The 16983-nt window shown below is 39.2% G+C and overlaps 2 protein-coding genes across 3 annotated transcripts in view; both read right to left on the reverse strand.

Moving 5' to 3' along the window:
• Positions 1-11580: 11580 nt before the first annotated feature.
• On the reverse strand, positions 11581-15438 carry LOC148920720 (uncharacterized). Of its 2 annotated transcripts, XM_089055515.1 has the most exons (4): positions 15162-15438; positions 13778-13837; positions 12687-12814; positions 11581-12009 (listed from the first exon to the last, which is right to left on the reverse strand). In XM_089055515.1, the coding sequence occupies exons 1-4, from the start codon at positions 15330-15332 to the stop codon at positions 11664-11666; spliced, it is 705 nt and encodes a 234-aa protein (XP_088911641.1). In that variant the 5' UTR covers positions 15333-15438; the 3' UTR covers positions 11581-11663. The 2 variants fall into 2 exon arrangements, with proteins under 2 accessions (XP_088911641.1, XP_088911643.1); XM_089055517.1 differs by lacking the exons at positions 13778-13837; positions 15162-15438 and adding an exon at positions 13105-13464.
• Positions 13844-16983, reverse strand: part of LOC103330830 (uncharacterized) — a 28789-nt gene continuing 25649 nt past the window's right edge. The window contains exon 6 of the mRNA XM_089055522.1: positions 13844-14648. The gene's annotated coding sequence lies outside the window, so the exon portion shown is untranslated. The remainder of the gene's footprint in view (positions 14649-16983) is intronic.

The raw sequence follows: 16983 nt of genomic DNA on the forward strand, positions 1-16983 counted from the left end.
TGTGGAGGATCCACAGACTCGGTCGAGTCTCGGGAGGAAGTTGGGAGGCAGACTCCTGAAGAACCAACTGGCTCCTCTCCACCATCGTCGTCTGTTTAACATAACATAAAATATAAATTAAAACATGTATATAAATTGAATGCGTAACATAAAAATTTTTAAAAAATAATACTTACATGAAGGGACTCGCCTAACTCATTCCCAGGTCGAACATAAACGTCACCAAAGACGTCGATCTCTGGGAATTTCGACCCCCCCTAAATTGAATAAGAGAAGAAAAATATTAGTATGAACAAAATAAATTAATAATAATGACATATTAAAAATTAAATAGAAATGATATTATTATTAGCCGCCGCCGTGCATCCATCCTATATGAGAAGGGCCTGGAGCCGGAATGGTGGAGAAGAGTCTTCTTCTTCCTATTGCCCTTATTCACTTGGGTTTTATTCTGTTATACAAAAAATAAAACATATTAGTTTAAATATAAAAAATTAAATAATAATGAAATATAAAAAATGAAATAAACATTAATAAAAAATATGAAATAATTAAACAAATACCACATAATAGGGCGCCTGAAAATGAGTGCAGAGCCATGCCCAACTATCCTCCCGCCCCTCAAGCTCCTTCGGGCAACCCTCCCGAAGAGCGACTTCAGGATCATCAAATGCCTGAAAATGGTGGTGCAAGTCGCTCTTCCACTGCTTGTACCTCTCACCGAAGAGTCTGTTGACGTATGCCAACGACTCCTCGTTGAGGTCCTCTAAGTTATAGTTCGTCTGCAATAAATTACTTACATACATTAAGTAATAGAAATATATAAAATTTGAAAGAAAAATAATTACAAGGTAGGATACATACCGACAACTGGCCTCGAACCTCCATCTTGATCTCGTCAGGCATGACCTTCCAAGAGTTCCAGTGCATCGAGCAATGGGTCCAAACGGCGTGGCCAATGTCGTGGGCCAAGGAGCTATGCAACTCCGTTGTCGGTGCAGCCCGATGGTGCTCGTCGTATCCGATCTGATACGATCGCTGGTCACCGGGTGACCTTCGCCTTCTTCAGCTGCCGATACGGCCCTCGGGTGTTCTTCTTGGCTGCAATGAGATATGACAATCATGTTAAATAAATAACAAATTTAACTATAAAATTCAGAATATAAAAAATTAAAAAAAGAACTACGATTGAGGGGATATCTATGTCCGGCATGTGACCCGAGGCAACAAGCGATACCGTTGGTCGGCGTCGTGTCGGTGGTGCTTACGGGCGGTGCCTCCGCCTAGCACTAACAGGTGCGCCATTGATGAAGCGATGGCGGAGGCACAGGACACCCACGACAATTGGTCCATCGGTGTTGGAGCGGGCGCAGATACCGATCTGAGCCAGGGAAACTCGGTGTAGTCGTCACCGACCTACGACATCTAATTAGATCTGACATCTGCACAATTTCCAAAGGGTACACACACAAATTAATAGAATTTAGAATATAAAAGTTATAAAATTTCATTAACAATTTTAAAGAATAACCTAGGGTTTACGATTTCGGAGTATCCGGAACTCCGATCCACAATCCGTCGAATCCTATGCGATCCTAGAAATACAAGGTACAACATACGTGAGTTTGAGTTCGATCCAACTGTCCGAACATATCAAACCTAGAAATTTCACAATAGGAGAAATCCGTTCGAGACTGAAACGGTAACCAAATTAAAATCTGAGCACACCTACGTGCTCGTGACAAATAGGGGATTGCTCTGGGACCCAATGCCCCACTGCCATAGTCCTCACGTGGGTGTCCAAAGCGATAACAATCGCCGAAAATTTCTAAAAACTAAGCACCAAGGTTCCTACCCTAGGTTCAAAACATTATTTAGAGGCACTTTTGTTCTCGGACCTACCCCAAAAAATGGCCGGAAGTGGCCATAATTTAAATTCAAAAACCGGCCAAAACCTAGGGTTTAAATTCGAGACACCTATTCACACAATTATCCAAATCCTAATCAACCATCAGCTAGAGCACAAGAAGTAGTCCAGAAACCGTACCTCAGGCGTAGGAATTGGTGGCCGGAGGAGAGAGAAAACAAGCGCAGACCGCCAAACGGCTTTTTCCGCGGAATCTTCGACGGTGACAGGGGGAACCTCGGGCTTCAACGGTGGTGACGGCCCGGTCCTTTTCGGCGAGCACTTTGGGCTGGGGTGACGGCGAGAGAGGGTGTTTAGGCGAGAGAGGAAGTGAGGAAGAAAGGAGGCAGTCGCGATTTTTCTGAAAATTTCTCGGATCTTGCGCGACAAAGAACACAATGCATCGCGCATACTCCGTTTTAATGAACCCTGCGCAATGGAAAAAGCAAAAAACCGTCGCGCAAGGTTGTTTTCCGCCCAAATTTTCATTACATTCTGCCCAAATTTTGAAGATCTTGCGCCATGAGGTGCAAAACCGTCGTGCAATCTTGTTATGCCACCAGAAATTTTAGGGTTTATTGAAAGGTATGACCACTTTGCGCGACGAATAAATTGCGTATTCGTCGCGCAAGCTTGTTATGCCGCCAGAAATTTTAGGGTTTAGGGTTTGTTGAAAGGTATGACCACTTTGCACGACGGATAAATAACATATTCGTCGCGCAAGCTTTTTATTACGCCAGAAATTTGTAATATATCGCTTAGGAATAGTGAAATTACGGTTTTGCCCTACTTATGTTCTTTGTTCTTTTCTGTCCTATTAGGCAGCACAGTAAAATGACCGTATTGCCCCTCTCTCTTTTCAATTAATTTTTTCCCTTCTGAACTTTTTTATAACACATTTAAAAAAATACTGCAACTCACAATGAGTACTTTGTTTAATTCACACATCGCTAAGTAAATAGTCGGCCGAGAAAAAAGGTACCTCTATATCTCACTTGATCACAGAAGGCTGAGAAAAAACAGAGAAAAGAAAAGGGTTGGAGACTTGGAAATTTAATGTGAAAGGTTGAATTAACTTTCAAGTTAGGCTTGGGTGGGGCTAAACAAAATCACAATTTATAAACATGATAAAACATTGAAGTCTTCGTATTCGTCTATGTTTTGGCATTAATGGATAATAAAATATAAATATGTACATAGAACGTAATCCCTGCCTATATTTTGATCACTTTATACACATTTTACACAATTTTAAAAGAATTGAATGACATGGCACGACGAAATATTGATGTATTCGTCGCGCAAGCCTTTGAACTGGTAGCTTGCGCGACGAAGAGGTAGTAGATTCGTCGCGCAAAGATAATAAATTTCAACCAAGTGTACCATGGGGTTTAGGGTTTAGGGTTAAGGTTAGGGTTTAGAATGCGCGACGAATAGCGTGTATTCGTCGCGCAAGTCTTTGTTCTGTGCAAACCTCTGGCAAAATTTTATGCTAAGTGTTCTGTATTTGTAAAAGGCCTGAATGAGATTGCGCGACGAATATACCGCTTTTTCGTCGCGCAAGCCTTTGTTCCGTGCACTTTGTGCGACGAAAAAGTTTTTATTCCGTCGCGCAAGATTGTAATTCCGCCAGAAATTATGAAAATTCCGAAAATTTAATTATAATTACATTGCTTTTTGTTTATAGGTGTTATATATGTTTTATGTAAGTATTCATATATTCATATGCTAAACATAGGAGTATATTAATTTAAGACTATTGGAAAAAGAAAAATAAAATGTTAACGTGTTATTCTCTACAAAAATCTCAAATTTTTTCCTATAGATTAATTTTAACAAAGGAGTATATTAATTTAAGACTATTGGCAAAAAATATATACTCTTCTTTGGGTGAAAGGTGTAAGTTAAATTAAAATGTTAACATCAATTATGATAAAATAAATTTAACATAATTTATGTGATTAAATTATATGTATATATATACATGGTTCTACAATAAATTTATAACAATAGTGTTTAATATTATAATATCCTTCAAACAAAACCAAAAATGAAAAAATCATCTACATGTGGTATTCATTCAATTTGAAGATTTTAAACACAAAAAAGAGAAAACCGTAATTCTTATATTCATAAATGGCAATTGAAAATCAAATAGATATATTCAAATATAGGTATATTCAAATAGATATATTCAAATATAGGTATATATGTGTTATATTCAAATATGTTTTCAAATTTAGGTATATATCTAAATTTTAATTTATATATTATATGTTGTAATTTAATTTGTGATTGCAAATTTTGTGTGCAACTTCATTTTAATTTGTGATTGCCATATTCACACTACCATAATTAAATTACAACAAATTTCATTTACTACGTTTTATATGGGTAGTCGCTAATGAATTGCATTATTCATCATCTGAACTATAATAACTTTTGTTATCCTCGCTATCATCAATTTCGGTCTCCCAATCCTCCTCCTCATCACTTTCGTTGTTCGGGCCCATTGAAACTTCGTAGCACGGAAGATCACCGAGGTCAATTGTAATTGACTGAATCGGTATTTCGATTGAAGACACTCCTTGAAACTGAAACGGTTCTTGTATAACATCTGTATCTCGAAGTGTTTCTGCATCAGTTTCTATGGAAGATTCCAACCGTTGGTCAATGACGTTGTCGACGTCGTTGTCAGTTGGGTCTAATTCTAGTATAGCATACAGTTCCTCTGATCCATCTGCTGAGCAACTTTCCAACCGCTTCCGGCTTTAGGGTCATCTAGATACACAATCTGTCTTCTTATGTTTGCCAAAATGTAAAGGTCGTCATCATACCAAGTTCTGTTAATGTTCACTGATAGTAAGCCATGGTCTATTTTAACATTTCCCTGCCTATTTGGGTTTGTATCAAACCATCGACACTTAAACATGATCACTTGGTATCGGTCTTTGTAAAGCAATTGCACGACAGTTGTGAGTTTGCCATAGAAATCAATGTCAGTACTTTCACCACCACTTGGGACATGGACACCGCTGTTTTGCGTACACAACTTGTCATCTCGTGCAGTCCCCAAAAATTGACGCCATTAACATGGTAACCCGAGAATAATTCAGTGCGAATCGGGCCGAACGCCAAGTTATATAACTCTTTACTGTAAGAGGGTGAGTTCGATGATTTCAACTTATTCACCTAATATTATACAAATGAGTTCACATGTTAGTTTGATAACATTAAATAATATACAATATATATATAACAAATACAAAACACTTATAACTTACATATTCCAAAAACCATTTTGGAAACAAATCACGGTGTTTCTCGGCATACAAATGTGATGGATGTTCTCGCTTCATCATCTCTTTATGCTCATCTAAGTATGACATTATCTCATCACAATTGTTAAGTACGAACCAATGCGCTACCTCCATGTCATTTCTGGAAAACGACTCTCCTCGTACCGGATCTCCAAAGGGTCGTGCGCTTTGGGCGAAAACAGAAAGTTTCTCATTTCTCATACCTCTGTCATTATTGCGCTGAAGACGATTGAAAGCCGTGTCCACATCTTTTAAATACATTCCACAAAAAGTAAGCAACTCATATTGAACCCAAGCCTCTATAATTGATCCTTCGGGTTTCGCCCTGTTGCATGCTTTTTCAACTCTCCGAGAAGCCTGGCAAAATAAAAACAAATGATACAAATTAGCGACCATGAGATAAGGATACATCCAACGATAGTTTACAGGACCAGCGAGCAATGCCTCTTCTGGCAAATGAACCATCACGTGGATCATACTTGTGAAGAAAGCTGGAGGCAATATCATCTCAAACTTGCATAGGACTTGGACAATGTCATAGCGCAACTGATTAATGTCTGTCTTTCGCAATGTTTTTGCCGTCAGTTGGGAAAAAAATATGGACAACAACATGATTGGTTTCATTACATCTTCTGGCAAAAGGTGTCGAATACCCACAGGAAGTAGGCGTTGCATAAACACATGGCAGTCATGGCTCTTCAGTCCAGTAAATTTACCCCCGTCAACATTCACGCAACGCGCGATATTAGAAGCATACCCATCGGGAAACTTTACCGACGATACGAATTGTAGAAATTTTTTTTGTCATTCGGTTTCATGGCAAAAATGCCAGGTCTCTTCTAGCTTTATCTCCGTCCCTGTTCATCCATAAACCTCTTCGTATACCCATTCTTTCCAAATCAAGATGAGCTTTGATCTTGTCCTTTGTCTTACCCTCGATATCTAGAATCGTGCCCAGCAATGTGTCAAAGACATTTTTCTCAACATGCATAACGTCGAGATTGTGCCTCAATTTTAGTTTCAACCAATATGGGAGCTCAAAAAACATAGACTTGTGCGTCCAGTTCAAATGTGTAGAAGGTCTGGTCCGAGTAACTATTTTCCCGAACGGAGAAAAATCCAAACGGTTTAGCTGTTCCAAGATCTCATCACCGGACCATTCTCTAGGTCTGAGGCGATGCTCTGTGTTCCCGTCAAACTCTTTATCCTTTTCCCGCCACTCGTGGTCCCATGGCAACCATCTTCGATGACCAAGATAACAAACTTTTCCCGCGTGCCAACCAGAAGTTACATTTTCCTTGCATACAGGGCATGCCATATAACCCTTTGTGCTCCACCCAGAAACCATTGCATATGCCGGAAAATCATTTACAGTCCACATCACTGCTGCCCGCAAAGTGAACATCTTCCCAGTGGCTTTATTGGACGTGCGCACACCGTATGTCCATAAATCCTTGAGCTCATCAACCAATGGCCGTAAGTAAACATCGATTGACCTGCCAGGATCCTCGTTATCAAAACAGTCATCATCATGTACTCTTTTTTCATGCATTTCCAAGGCGGCAAATTATATGGAAATACGAAAAATCGGCCAAGTGCTGTGGTGTTGGTTTAGAACCCCGTACATGATTGAATCCGCTGGCAAGTCCCAATCTAACATTTCGAGGATCAGCAGTAAAGTCGGGAACGTTTGATCGAACTTTTCCATGCTTCCCCATCCGCAGGATGCCGCATCACATCGTCGTCTACTTGTTTCTCCTTATGTCATCTCATGTCTGTGGCAGTATGAGTCGACATATACAATCACTCGTAGCCTAGGTTTCAAGGACGAATAACGCATGACTTTCTGTGGGACCTTAGTCGTCCTATTCTGAGATGTTATCTTGAACCTCAACTCTTTGCATATAAGGCATGTATCCAATGTTTCATACTCTTTGTAGAATAACATGCAATTGTTTTTGCAAGCATGAATTTTTTCATAACTCAATCCAAGACCATTCAACACCTTTTGCGCTTGTCTATGGTCTTTGGGCAAACAATTGTCCGTCGGAAGCATTCTCTTGAAAATGCCCAAAAAGTAATCGAAACACAGGTTCGACATACGATACTTTATTTTTCCGTGTATTAGCTCCACAATGGCCTTAAGAACGGAAAAGCTCTTGCACCCTGGGTATAACTCTTGGTTGGCACTTTTTAACAGTTGTTCATATTGTTCGAACTCTGCACTGTCCATTGGGGTAGCACGTCATCTTCCCCTTCTTGATTGATGTTGGTCGATGCAAATGGAAAAACATCATTTATAATATCCATGACTTTTTCATTAGGATCCACAATATGTTCAATATTGTCTACCCTTGTGGCATTTGAAGATGAAGCATTGTCTAATTGTTCCCCGTGAAGGTTCCAAATGCTATAAGTCTCAATCATTCCATTCCTTACTAAATGAAAGCCAACATTTTCAATTGTCTCCCACAACGTGTTATTACACCTTCTACAAGGACAACGAATTCTAGTTGCCCCCGGGTTGCGTCTACGTGCAAACTCAATAAAATCCTTGATTCCGTCCAAGTATTCATCTGCGCATCTATTCGGGTTTTGTATCCACCTTCTGCTCATGATTCCTAAAACCACAATCACGACACTGTATCACAACAACTTCATACGAAGTTATAATGTCACCTTATGCCTCCGGTAAGGGCCTTATCCCATTCGGGAATGCATAGTTGTCACGTAACCTACGACTACATGATATTAGATTTCGACGTGGATAAATTTCGGCAGCATCTCGATACAGCTTCTTGAGGTGGGCATAGGTATAAATACCTACGTACCACCCGAAGAACGTATCGAGATGACACCGAAATCTCCACAATCGAAATCTAATTCTGTAGCCATAGATTACGTGACAACACTATGCATTACCAAATTGTCCAAATAATGGGACAATTCAAGAATTAATTGGACCGCAGTCATGCTTTACGCATCCATGCACGAAATCCAACTAATCTCGAACGGGAAACTAAGTGTTACTAAAAAATTATAATAAAAGTACGAAGTTAATTTCAATTAACTTCGTACATCACAACACATTGTGCTACATCACGCACAATTTAACAACATAATATAAATATAATTCAACAACAAAATATATAAATATAACAAACTAAGTTCAACATAATATAATGAATTTAATATAAAATGAATGAAATACCTTCTCAATCGTTCTCCACAATAGCAATTTACAAATATCTATAATAATAATAAAAATTAATACCATTAGTACGAATTTACATTAATAATTTTAAACAAATGACAAATAATACTTACCCAATGAGCGTATTGAATTCTTAGCAGAGGTAGCAGCACAGATAGAGGAAAAATCGAAATGGCAGAAAAATGGAGCAATCTGCCTCTGCAATGGCAGATTGCAGATATGTAGAAGAAGGATTTTGCCCAACGAATAACGTTTTCGTCGCATAAGAAATTGGGTTTTTGCACGAGGGAAATAATTTGTCGTCGCGCAAACTCATAAAGGTGTCGCGCAAGCGAAACTTTCCGTCGCACAAGATAGTGCCGACATCAAACCTTGAGCGACAAACCTAACGTCCGTCGCGTAAGTATTTGGCGCCATTTTCTCTCCTTCTTTGCGCGGCGAAAGTAAAATCGTTGCGCGCAAATATTTGGGGAAAAAAAACCACCTTGTTTTCCGTTCCATACTTTGCGCGACGAAGAAATTAATTTGTCACGCAAAGGTTCTTAGCGCGACCAATTCTGTTGTCGCGCAAAGGTTTACGCCAAAAAAACCCCGCGTTTTCTTCCCACTTTGCGCGACGACTCATTTTTTGTTGTGGGAACGATCTTTGCGCGACTAAAATGTTCGTTGCGCAAGTTTCCATTTTTTGTGCGACGAATAATTTTTTCCGTCGTTGTAGTGCCTTTTGCACAACGAAGTTTCCTTCGTCACGCAAATAGTAAAATGTAGTAGTGTGCTAGAGTCTCTTTACTAAATGAACCATCTACAGAAAGCGTTTTATCCCGATGAACTGTTGTAGTTTTTGATGGCTCTCCAGCCTGCATAGTCTTTCCTACGTCACTCTCTTGTGCTTCCATTTCTTTACAATTTGCAAGACAGCTATCATATAGGTCGTCATGATCAGATTCATAAACAAAAAGGTCTCTGTGCACGCATTCCCTGTATGTCAGTTGAAAATGTGGTTTGGTGCCTTAGATATCAGAGTACATATTTTCTGGGAGTTTGTGGCGAACTCCATCAGAGAGGCTAGGTGCATTAGCGAAATCTGTCAGCGGAAGGCCCCTGGGATGCATAAGCACCTCTAAGGCCAAGAGAGCATGAGCACTAAATTCAGTTTGGTCCAGTTTCTTGTTTGCCTGCGGAAACCACTTTTCATGTGAACTAAAATAGATGATGAATACAAGTACAGGAAAAAAAAAAAAAAAAAAGACTTGATTCTAATCGAAGAAAAAACTATTTGAGATAGTTAATTTTATTTTAGAGAAATGTCTATCTCTTTTTCAGAATGATGTCCCGTGCCTGTCTTTGAATTTTAATTTGTAGATTCAGGCCAAAATCAGTCTCTTACTCCTTGGTAGTTTTCCCGTAGGAGTAGTCAAGTGTTATTAAAGAGGTGTAATTCCTTCCTGCACATCGGTAATTAGGTTCTAATACGGGTGAAGAGTCCACCATCATTTCTAGCACATCAGGACATGTAATCATCCCATACATGTTTATTTGTTGCTTTTGATACGTCGACAAGATAATCAAAATGAAAAGAGAAAGATTCCACATATTCATGAAGGAATTACCTCTACGGAAAATATCAAGACCCTCAGCTAAATAAGGGGGCGGACACAAGATGAAGTAAGGAAATATGCCAAAAGTGCACGTAGTGCAGCAAGCTGCATATCACCCCAAATATCAGCTGGTAAATGTTTCTGTTCTCACCAGCCCATCCCCCTTTCTGAGAATTTGTAGCTATGTTTATCAGAAGAAGATGAACATCTGATCGCCATCCTTCAGATTTCAATGCGTCACCCTGTGAAAAAAAAAAAAACTATATATATATATATATATATAATATCTTGCCACTCATTAGTAATGCTTTGATGTCATAAAAAAATTATCCACAAAGATTTTAAGTTCTACCTACATAAGTAGATTGTTGCTTTAAAAAGTTGGAAATTTTCAGGTAAAATTTCACCTTCTAAAGCAACAAGACTTTATTTATGCGAGAGAGAGAGAGAGAGAGAGAGAGAGAGAGAGAGAGAGAGAGAGAGAGAGAGAGAACTTTAAATAAAAATATTCTTATTTCCTACTTATATCCAGAAAAATATTAATGACAGAATGCATACTTGGATGTAGGTCTGGGCACGGATCGGTTCGGAATGGTAGAAGGCTCTTCCGTTAACGAAACCAAAGATTTCGGTAGACCATTTTCTCTTCCGTTAACCAAACCAAAGATTTCGGTAGACTTCGGATTGGTTAACCTAATATTTGGTTTGGATTGGTTCAGTACGCCGGTAGTATCGTAATAAAAACATACTAATAAAAATACAATTTATAATACTTTCACATAACATAAGTTCTTGAACAAATACACCTAATTATCTTTGTAAAATATAAAAATCCAAAGTATAATTCATCCAAGTATGAAATCAAATAACTTAGTCACTATATCATTCAATATATACTCAAGATGTATTGGGAGCCACTTGTGTTTGTTGTTTGAACATTTGAGTGTTATTTTTATTGAATTCTCTACATTTATGTAAATGATTTTGACATTTGTTCTGCGTTGGGTTCTTTAGTTTTTCATGCTCTATCCAACTATATAAAAAAACATAAAATTTGGATCAACGGTTGGAAAATTACAAGTAGAGACAAAGGTCGAAACTGGAAAACATAGGAAATTCATAAATTCTTCTATGACCAAAAAGTGCTATAGTACCTAGGTGATAAAGAATTGATAGAATGGTGATAAAGCAGTGATACAATGATGATAAAGAAGTGATACAGCAGTGATAAAGGAGGGATACACAATGCTGATTGTATTTATCTTTGGTTTCTTATTTTGTATTTAAATAGTAGAATAAGTCGGGTTAGGAATATTGTTTCCGTTAACCAAACCAAACATCTCGGTACATATTGGATTGGAATAATTAAAATTAAAAAATAATTATTTAAAAAAACCAAACCAAACCGTCGGTACGATATGGTCGATACACGGATAATTCGGATGAGATGCCCAACCCTACTTGGATGTTAAAGAAGTTCAAGCAACTGAACGGCAGAACCCATAGGCTATAAAGACCAGATTTCACAAATAAAATATCGTCTGTGATCGAAGTATTGGTTGTTCTCATAGTATATCAGGCTTAAGAATTTCCTTTAGAAATCTTAGGATACTACAGTTAGTTTTCTACTTACTGTGCAAGAGGCACTTCACTGTTCCATATTTATATTCATAAATTACAGGAACCTGATAGAAGATGAGGGTAAACATTATACGATGCCCAAAAATGCACTGAAGGAGTGTACATAGCACAGCGAGAAGAGCTTCTAATGCCTCAAGTACAGGGATTTTCACAGCAATTCGAGATGTATGGTTGCTGGGCGTTCCCCCTTCCAAACTACTAGTGTTATGCCACTCAAGAGATCCGCTTGAAGCTCCATGCTTCCTCTTTCTATGGCTAGGTTTTGGTGTTTGAAGCATTACTTCAGCAGAAGGCTTTGAGTTTCCACTAGAAGATGCACCGCCGCTCTCACTGGCAATGGGATTTAGATCAATAAAAGCGTTGTTAACAACTTCCTGTGCAAGGCTTACTGCCACACCTGATAAGCATATGGTTCCCGATTAATAAAACTAAAAAACAGCTTCCAGGAGAAAGATACTAAATGATGGTAATACAAAAAGGGATTAGGCTTTCTGTTTCGTGCAGGGCATCAAGAACAAAAGGGATTGGTGATGCAGGATGTGTATGACCTAAATTGATTAGTTTCCTAATTTATTTGTTAGTTTCCTAGGTTCTCTAGTTTTCCAAAATCTAGTAGGATTTCTTTTCCAGGTTTTAGTTTGCTATAGTTCTTTAAAATTCAGATTTGAATGTCGATTACCTTTTCCTAGAACTCTCTGATTTCTACCCTTTCTTCCGTCCCTTCAATCTATATTTTCTTCTTCTCGATCTCCGATATTTTTCTTTGTTCTACTGTTTCTTCCCTTTCTTTTGTCTTTTTGATCTATAATTTTTTCTCCTCGATCTGTTATAATCTTCTCTGTTCTATTGTTTAAGTGCTTAATCTAATACCTTCAGGCTGTGCTACATCAATTAGGCTTTCTGGTCTGGTCAACATATCCATCCCTGTCTTTGCAATCTAACAGGAAGGTTTCTTTTCAGCAGGATCAAAATTAGATAAAAATATATTTTCCGAAATTACTGCATACCAACACCCATGGAAATCAGCAAGCTCCTTGTGATTTAGTAGACCTTTATACTCAATTCTGGCAATGCACCTCTTTTTAAGTACACTGAAAGCAGACGCACTAAATATGCAGCATGTGGTAAAAATTGACTGCAAGGGGAGATAATAAGATGGTCAGAAAGTTAGCATTCTAAGAAGTCAAGAACCGGAAAACAAAATTGAGAAGGAAATATCTATAAATATAACTAGGTAAGAAAATTAGAGCCTAAAAAGGGCATCTCTAGCACTCCTAAGTTCGAAAGAACTAGGCATATTAAACTCATATTCTAGTGGAGACTCATATCAAGTAAGCATCACAAAATATTACAAGAATTAAGTATCACCAGTTAACCAAATGTTCTATTAAACAACACATCATTTGGTTCTAGGGCAGGATATACCTTTAAAAATGTAAAAGAAAACAGTGGCATTAGTGACAATTGATCTACACTCTTTGCCCCATTTTCTATCAACTTATGAGACAATTGATCATCCTTCATGGCATTAAAGCCTTAGGATTAGGCCTTCATTCAAATTTTTGGGATTCCCCATTGTAATCTTGCCTTCTGAAAAAGCAATGGCCACATTGTCTGGAACTTCAGGGGAATTCATTCACATGAGGGGGGTGCTTAAAGCAAGCTAGCTTGAAATAAATTATGGAGCACAAGCAAGATCATATGAAGCTTTTGGTTAAATGAACTATCCAATTCTTGGATGCAGCTAAAAGCAGACACAGTTCGTTATTTCATTATTTAACCTTTTTTTTCTTTTTCTTTTTTTCCATATTAGACAAAATCCACACTGGCAAAAGCCAAAAATGGCAGGTCCCTGTTAATATAATTTCGAGGTAAACAATCAACTCTGTCGAAGTTAAAACCCATACAGAAAAATAACAAGTAAAACAATTGTAAAAAAATTATTAAGAGAAAAAGTTTAGAAGAAAGAGTAGGAAAAGGTATAAGGTGTTAAGGTGTAAAATATTCTTGAATGCCCACATCAGAAACAACTCTATAATGAAAGAAAGAGAGCAAACTTGAAGAGTAAGGCCAGCCTTCCAAGCAAACAGGACTTTACCTTCAGCATATTACCAGTGCATTTTCCTGACAATTTTTTTGAAGCAATAACATCCTCAGCCTGCATAAAGCATACAATTAGAATCCATTAGCAAGCAAGGTCTAAAGTTTTTGTAACGAAGGAGGAGCACTTATCATTTTTAGAGTTGTTTGGACAGAATCATTGTAGGAGATTTCTGACAAAGAATTAAGGGAGCACAGGTGATTAGGGATCCATGGCAGAGGTGATTTTCGGCAACAGAGTTCACAGCGGAAGAGGTAACAAGGTATGCCTGGTTTTTTACCCTGTTTTTGAATTGAAATGTAGTTTTGATTTGAAGTTGTGCATGAATCTTTGAATTTATGTATGAACATTGAAGATCATCCTTAGAGTAAAAATCGTAGGCATTCCAACCGTTTAGGTACATTGCTTTGATCTTTGGCCTACTGTTTAGTGTCCTTCATTTGTGTTTGCAGATGTCTGATTGTTCGGATAAAGAAGTGAACAGTCCCCATGCCTTTGATGGGGGAAGAAACGAAGAGTGAGAAGTGCAAGATGGCCGAAGCGCAGGAGGCCATCCAAGAGAAGAACACCGTGGTGCTGCAGAAGGCGGCATTGGCCAAGGAGGGGGAGGAGTTGAGGGAGAAGCTTGCAGCATCAGAAAAGGCACGTGCTGAAGCAGAACGAAAGAAGGTCAAGGAGATCGCTACTGCGAGTTCTGAGGCGGTCGAGGCTTACCGATCATCGAAGGAGCTGAGAAGCTATATCCTGGACAGGTTGGTGAATGATCAGCTGGCGTGGGAGGTGGAGTTGGTGAAATTCAACCCCACCCTAAAGATCAATTTTGATACCTGCGATACACCTTCTCCTCAGCCGATTCCTTATGCCAGCCCTGTGGATACCAAAGGTGAGGCCATTGCCATAGAGGTTGAGAATGCAGCTGATGAGGCTCACGGTCGAGATGCCGAAGCTTGAAGACTTCTTATGTTTTGTTTGTTGTTTGTAACTGAGTATTTTTTTAGAACACTTTTAGAGTGCCAATGGCACTCATAATATGTACGGATATTTTTCCTTGCCATCAGGCGAGGTTATTTTAGTAATTTAACATAGCTTGTCATTTATTTAACAAATGTCTTGTCAAAAGACAACCATAAATGTGTGCCGAAGGCAAATTTATAAGTAGAAATGAACCAAAGTAAGGCGTTTCATTAAGTAAGTACCGAAAGGCATAAGTACATAGGATAAAGGCACGAAGTGCCGATGATCATAAAGAAGAGAAACTGAAATGCCGAAGGTAAGTTCATTGGCATGTCTATTTGTAATAGTACTTAAGGTTATTAGCGTTCCAGGGGTGAGGCAAGGTGTTATTAGAACCACGAAGCTGATAAGTGCAAAGGGAGCAAACCTTGATGACTTCATAGGGTCCTTCCCAGGTTGCGCTTAGGGTACCTTCGGTAGAGTTCTTGGTTACCAATGAGACCTTCTGCATGATCCTATCTCTAGGTTTGAAAGCACGAGGTTTCATACGAGAGTTGTAGCACTTGGCCACGTGCTGTTTATAGGCTAAGTTGCACATTTTAGCCTGGTCACAAAGCTCGTCAATGAGGTCCGAGTTTAGAGCCAATTGCTCGTCATTTGCTTCGGCGTCATATACTGACGTTCAAAGGTGGGAAGGCTGATTTATCTCTCTGGTACAACACTTCAAAGGAAAGAGAGAAGGGTGTTTCTCTAGTAGAAGTGTTAAAAGTGGTTCAGTACGACCATAAGACCTCTTGGAGCAATTCAGGCCAACAAACTTTGCTTATATCAAACTTCGTCTTCAAAGTCCACTTGATGATCTTGTTCATAGCTTCGACCTGGCTGTTAGATTAGGAATGGACTAGAGAGGCGAAGCAAAGGTGGATCTTGAGGTTAGAGAAAAATTGCTTGAATTTAGCATTATCAAATTGCTTTCTGTTGTTCGTGACAATTGCCTTGGGTATACCGAAACAGACGATATTTTACCAAACAAAGTTTTCGACGCGAGCTACCGTGATGATAGATAGGGCTTCAGCTTCAGCCCACTTGGTAAAATAGTCCACTACGACAATGGCGTGCTTGACCTAGCCCTTTCCCTTCGGCATGAGTCCATTGAGGTCAAGTCCCCACTATGCAAATGGCCATGTGTTAATCATTGGTGTCAATGGTTCAGCAGGGAGCTAAGGATAGTGGGGCATTTGTCGCATTTTAGGGTGGAGGCTAGGGCATCAGTGTGGATGGTAGGCCAGAAATATTCCTATCGAATGACCTCTCGAAGGATGGTTACCAAAACGGTTACCACAGATGCCTTCATGGACCTCTCGAATGACATAATCCTCTTCGTCAGGTGTAAGACACTGAAAGTAAAAGAGGTTGAAGCCAGGTTTGTCTAAGGCACCATTAATGATCAGGTATCGAGCTGAATGGTACTGAACGCGACGTGTTTCAGCAAGATTGGCAGACAACATTTGATTCTAAAAGAATTGGAATATGGGATCCATCAATGTTGCATTATGGTCAATGATGCAGTTGGCGGGCGTTTGGGTGCTAGGTGCCTCTAGGAATTCAACGTGGATATTACAATCGACGCTTTAGTCTAGGCCGAAAGCCAACCTTGCAAAGCCATCAACATGGCTGTTCTCAGAGCTTGGGATCTAGCTGATGTGATAAGCGTTGAAGTTTTTTAGCAATGGTGAGTATACTAAAGGTATGTTGTCATAGAGGTGTCTTTGGTAAGGAAGTCATCATTAAGTTGATGAACGACTAGCTGAGAGTCGCTGAATATTTGAATCTGTATATATCCTTAGCTAGCCAAAGGCCAGCTAAGAGTGCTTCAAACTCTGCCACATTGTTGGAGGTTTGAAAGTTTAAGCGAAGGGCGTACTTTAAAACCACATTATCTAGGGACGTGAGGACTAAGTATGTGCCACAGCCTTGGGAATTGGAGGAGCCATCAACATGAAGGGTCCACAGTGGCTCACTGAGGTCAAAGTTGCTTTCAGTAGGGATGGTGACAAGATTTGATTTCGCGGTAGGTTTCGTAGTGATCTGAGAAGAAGCCAAATGTGTGGGTTTGGTGAACTCCGAGAAAAAATCGGCAACTGCATGCTCATTTTCGGCTAGTTGTGGCTTGAAGTGGATATCAAACTCCCCAAGTTTAATTGCCCACTTGATCAGCCTACCAGATGCCTTAAGCTTCTGCAGGACTT

The sequence above is a fragment of the Prunus mume genome, linkage group LG1 (assembly GCF_029339155.1).
Source record: "Prunus mume cultivar Tortuosa linkage group LG1, ASM2933915v1, whole genome shotgun sequence".
In the NCBI taxonomy this organism is placed as follows: domain Eukaryota; kingdom Viridiplantae; phylum Streptophyta; class Magnoliopsida; order Rosales; family Rosaceae; genus Prunus; species Prunus mume.